At 40.8% G+C, this 5,670-nt stretch overlaps 1 protein-coding gene across 1 annotated transcript; it reads left to right on the top strand.

Annotated features, from left to right (window-relative positions):
• Positions 1-4,612: 4,612 nt before the first annotated feature.
• Positions 4,613-5,670, top strand: LOC100962074 (olfactory receptor 10K1). Its single transcript, XM_003795223.2, has one exon. It carries the CDS (start codon positions 4,685-4,687, stop codon positions 5,624-5,626), a length of 942 nt encoding a protein of 313 aa, XP_003795271.1. The 5' UTR covers positions 4,613-4,684; the 3' UTR covers positions 5,627-5,670.

Here is a 5,670-nt window from a genome sequence, read left to right as displayed (position 1 = left end):
AATTTCAAAATACAGCAGAAAGCTTTGGCGACAGACTAGACCAAGCAGAAGGAGGAATTTCAAAGCCTGAATTCAAGGATTTCTAAGTAACCTCAGTAAAAAATGTAGAAAAAGAAACAACAAATAATCACTGTGAGAAATACGGGATTATAATTAATATAAGAATTATGGGTATGAAAAACATGATATGAGCATCCAAAAATCTACAGTTTACAGCAAACAGTTCATAGCCTACATATTTACATGAAAAAGAAAGATAGATCACAAATTAACATCATAATGTCACATAACAAAGAACTAGAAAAAGAAGAGCAAACCAAATCCAAAGAGAAGCAGCAGCAGAGCTCATATTTACACTCAAAGGTTTATTGCAGCACAATTCACAATAGCAAAGATATGGAATCAACCTAAGTGTTCCTCAAAGGATGAAAGAAAATGTGACATGTATATACTGTAGTGGATATTACTACTCAGCCATAAAAAGGATGAAATAATGTCTTTTGCAGCAACTTGAATGGAACTGGAGACCATTATCCTAAGTGAAGTTTTTCAGGAATGGTAAAACAGATGCTGCCTTATCTCATTTATAAGTGAGAGCTAAACAAATAACATATATGGTCATAAAGGGTAGTAATAGACTGAAAAATAAGAAGGGTGGAGGATGAAAACCTATCAATCAAACGCTAAAGTTGAGAGTCAGTGGACAAATACATCAGTCTCCTGACTTAAATTCAGTAAAGATTTTCCACTTGGCCTTAGTGGTGCTGGTTTCTCCTTCAGAGTCCATCACAGATACGCTCAACTTTCAGTGCCTATTTTGGCTAATAATGCTTGTGGCTCCTTCTCCCCAGACTCTTTAGTTGAAGCCATCCTTGAGAAACTGGATGACATTATTTTTACTAAATAAATTTGACTTCTAATTAATCCCAAGGCAATGCCTCCCGGGCAGCAGACCTAGCCTCAGGAGTCCAGCGATCTCTGTACATGCTTCTAATAAACACACCCCACGTTGGTCACCATAACTTCTGAAGATAGTGACTTATTTGCAGAAGCCGAGAGTCCTGATGGATGGAGGAGGCAAGCACTGCTGATGCAGATGGAGGCTGCTGTCAGGGCAGATTCCTTCTCTTCCTTGTTACTACCTTCAGGCTTTGATCTGTGGCTTAGATTTTCCTGTCAGGGGACCCCAGGTACAAAGGACTGCTTCTCTCTGAATTGGAAGGAGAGCAGTGTAGGTATGTACTGCACAGCAGAAACACTTGACTCAGTCTGGGGCTTTGTGGGGCCTGGACCTGGGTGGTGCTTGAGAAAGCCTCTCCCTTGTCTTTCTAGGGAGATCAGATGGCATTTCTGGTAAGTGGCAGGGTTAAAAAGGAGAATCAGTGCTGCTTTTCACCCTAGGTACTACAAGTGATTGGGAATGGTCCATTCAGTTCTCTGAATTTTTCTTGATCGCACTGGACCTTCCTTCCTTCTTCCCTCCCTCCTCCCCCTTCTCTCACTCTCTATCTCTTTCTGTTTCTCTTCTATTCATTTTTTAAAGATTGGTGGACTCAGGGATTAAATGAAACAGACAATTATATCTCTTCTCCCACTTTTCCATTTCTCTCTGTTGTGTACTCATGGATAAATATTTTTAGCTATAAATGAAATCTGATACTTAAACTTCATTTTAATAAGGCAATGTGGAGAAACTGAACACTTTCATGTGTATCTAAAAAGATAAAAATTCCACTTCTTTATTATCTGAGGCTGTGTATGTAATTTCTCTTAAAAGTAACAAGTGAATTCATTGATTCTTTTCTTTTCTTTCTTTCTTTCTTTTTTTTTTTTTGAGAGAGAGAGTCTCACTATGTCACCCTCTGTAGAATGCTGTGGCATCATAGCTCATAGTAACCTCAAACTCTTGGGCTTAAACAATTCTCCTGCTTCAGCCTCCCAAGCAGCTGGGACCACAGGTGCCCACCACAACGCACAACTATTTTTCTGTTGTAGTTGTCATGGTTGCTTAGCTGGCCCGGGCCAGGTTTGGACCCACCAGCTTTAGTATATATGGCTGGTGCTGTAACTACTGTGCTATGGGCACTGAGCCCATTGATAGTTTTCCTAAGGTAAATTTGAATTTCCAAAAGTTTTGCATGTGAAAACTCTATGGACTGCCCCCTCCTTTTGAGGAAACCAGTACCCTCAAGTAGTTTGTATTTCAATCCCAATTACATGAAATCCAGGGAAGCTTCAGAAGAGTTAGATAAACAGGAAGCAGAAGTACCATCTTCAAGCATCATAACTTGAATTCAATCCATAAGTTGTAGAATACCACAGTTAAGGGGTTTCTGAGATCAGTAGAGAATCTTTGACTCTCTGAGTTTGAGGGGCTTCTGGGAGTCATAGTGCTCAAGGGCTACCTGTGCTCAGAACACCTGTAAACTCCTGTGCGTGGACCTCTGATTCAACAGCTCCCAGGCATCCTACTCATGTATTCAGTTATTGCTTACCATGACCCTTTGATTTTAAATAAGGAGGCTAGTCAAGTTGAATACCTCATTCCAAGTTGCACAAAACTCGACCTAAAACCTAGATCTTTTCATTCCAGATTAAGAGATCTTTTGCCTTTATTTTATAGCCCTCAGTATGTTATGTGACAAGATGAAAATTTTTATTTTTCTGCCCTCTTGTCTTTCTGTCACAGCACTGATGATAACACACCGTGGTGGCCCTTGATGCCATCTTGGGTAGATGGGGGCACCTTCTCACGTGAACTGAGGAGCTAGATCCACAGATTATAAGAAATCAATTACATCAATCACTCGATTCATTTAGGCTATGTAGTTGTGTTAGTATTATGCAAAAGTCCACTTGACTGGAATCAGTCTGGGGCTAAGTGACAAATAATTCAAATAATTTTCTTTTGTATTGGGCAGATACAGGGGCTGATTCAAAATCAGAGAATTCTCAGCTTCCAGAGTTTGCTTTATACATCACATTCAGCCGAGTCCTTGTCATGGCTAGAGGTGAACAAACTGAAAGACGATCCAGGTGAAAGTCTTTTCACTGGTGATGAAAAGTGATGACACAATGCTAAGCAATGATTATAAATGTAGATTCTCCTCACGATTTTGAATACACAGAAATCTATTTGCCCAGGGGGAGGTATCACATAGAGAAACTTTTACCTTCCTTGACATAGAAGCATATACTCGTACACACACGCACACACACCACATAATGAAGATGTAAGTTGTATACACTTTCTCTATATTTACATGTAATAACCTTTATAGCTATACAATTTTAGTAAAACAAGAAATTGCTACTAACTTAAGGACAAGTTTGTAGTAGGAACTTAAAAATATAATTTCCAAATTCTAGAGATAGGTGCAGTGGGTTTTAGAGACTTCCAGTGATTTAACTTAGGGTCTACGAAACCCAGGGTTGCGATTGACTAGAAAAATCTAACATCAACAAAATAATTCTGGTGGCAGATGCTAATAATTCCTCAGCACACAATGATGTAAAAATCCTCAGAAGCATGTAAATAAAGACTGGATACAGTCAGTACATGGTGGATGATTTTGCATCCAGGAAGCATTTTCTTCACTTACTAGATCAGGCCCTTGGTAAATTGGGCCACTGAAAAATTAAACCTAAAATGACATTAGATATAATTGTTTCTAACACTTTGCAAACTGCTTTTGGTAGCAGAATGTTCAAAAGGATTCTTATTGACATAACACTGTAAAGAAGATACAAAGCCTATGATTTATGGCAGGAAAGTGGTACGTGACAGACTTTCCAATTATACCCCTCTCTGTCACCCTCTGTGCCATTTTTGTAAAACTCTATTTCTCTGAGATTCTCTGAGATAACTCAAAATGGAAGAGTAAAGTGTTTTGCAAAATGCCACAAATGCAATAGTCTCTCTATAATACCCTGGCAACTGTTGTCTTCTTAAAAATAGAAAGAAAAAGTTTGTACTGATGTTACCTTTTGTTCCACCTTGACTCATGTTCCGGCTGGCAGAACCGTCAGTGGTATTTCTTATTGGTCTCTTGTTAGTTTGTCAGAAGTAAAGCTAAAGTTTTTTGTCTGTTTCTCTTATCATTTTGAGGATTAAACATCGTTGTACTGAAAGTAAGACAGAATATATGATACCTTACTACACACCTCAGCATGTAAGCCATCAATATTAAGTCTCCTCATGCCTATACTCAGAGATCATCTGATTCTTTCTTTCTCCTTTCATTTTACAGTTAGATAAACTGAAGTTCGTGTTAATGTCTTAACAATAGTGATTCTTTCATTCTACATTCTCATCAGGTTCAGACAGCCAAAATAACATTCTTTACTTTTGGATGGCAAGTTTTGGGGGCTGATAGTGAGCAAGAAAAACAATATGATATGTAAAAGGGAAAACTATTAGGCGACTTCCCAACCCTCGTATGAGAAGCATGTTCTTCACGTTACGGAAAGCCTCCAAAGTGGTCATCAGTTATTCTGCTGCATATGTGGCATTAATTCTTCTTTTAGCAGATATTTAAAAGTTGGAATAAAGAAATTATACCAAACACCTAGAAATGCCTCCCAGCTGCAAACTTTGTGCTGAAAGTCCTATGCATTTCTACTCTGCTTTCCGGATCCTGGCCTCTACCTCTGTCCCTGACTCTCCTTCACACAAGTGCCGTCCATGGAGCAGGTCAACGAGACCATGGTGAGAGAGTTTGTCTTCCTGGGCTTCTCCTCCCTGGCCAGGCTGCAGCTGCTGCTCTTTGTCATCTTCCTGCTCCTCTACCTGTTCACTCTGGGCACCAATGCCATCATCATCTCCACCATTGTGCTCGACAGAGCCCTTCACACCCCCATGTACTTCTTCCTTGCTGTCCTGTCCTGCTCTGAAACTTGCTACACCTTTGTCATTGTGCCCAAGATGCTGGTTGACCTGCTGGCCCAGAAGAAGACCATTTCCTTCCTGGGCTGTGCCATCCAGATGTTTTCCTTTCTCTTCCTCGGCTGCTCTCACTCCTTCCTGCTGGCGGCCATGGGCTATGATCGCTACGTGGCCATCTGCAGCCCACTGCACTACACGGTACTCATGGGACCTAGGGTGTGCCTAGGACTAGTGGCTGCTGCCTGTGCCGGTGGCTTCACTGTCTCCCTGGTCACCTCCTCCCTAGTGTTTCACCTGCCCTTCCACTCCTCCAACCAGCTCCATCACTTCTTCTGTGACATCTCCCCTGTCCTTAAACTGGCATCACATCACTCCCGCCTCAGTCAGCTGGTCATATTCATGCTTGGTGTCTTTGTCCTAGTCATTCCTCTGTTACTTATCCTGGTGTCCTACACACGCATCATCTCTGCCATTTTAAGAATCCCTTCCTCTGTTGGAAGATACAAGACCTTCTCCACCTGCGCCTCCCATCTCATTGTTGTAACCCTTCACTACGGTTGTGCCTCTTTTATCTACTTACGGCCCAAGTCCAATTACTCTTCAAGCCAAGATACCCTGATATCTGTATCTTATACCATTCTTACCCCACTGTTCAATCCAATGATTTACAGTTTGAGAAATAAGGAATTTAAATCAGCCCTTCGAAGAGCAATGGGCCAGACTTTATACCCTGTTAATTAAATAACTGACTTTTTAACTATGTAAGTCTAGTGTATGCCAGGCAA

This window comes from Otolemur garnettii, unplaced genomic scaffold (genome assembly GCF_000181295.1).
Source record: "Otolemur garnettii isolate 467f Iridium unplaced genomic scaffold, OtoGar3 scaffold00091, whole genome shotgun sequence".
Taxonomy (NCBI): Eukaryota; Metazoa; Chordata; class Mammalia; order Primates; family Galagidae; genus Otolemur; species Otolemur garnettii.
Note: the sequence above shows the minus strand (reverse complement) of the source record. Positions and strands in the feature narration are given on the sequence as shown.

Coding starts and splice junctions, on each gene's coding strand:
- LOC100962074 (XM_003795223.2), top strand. CDS start 4,685: ATGGAGCAGGTCAACGAGACCATGGTGAGAGAGTTTGTCTTCCTGGGC.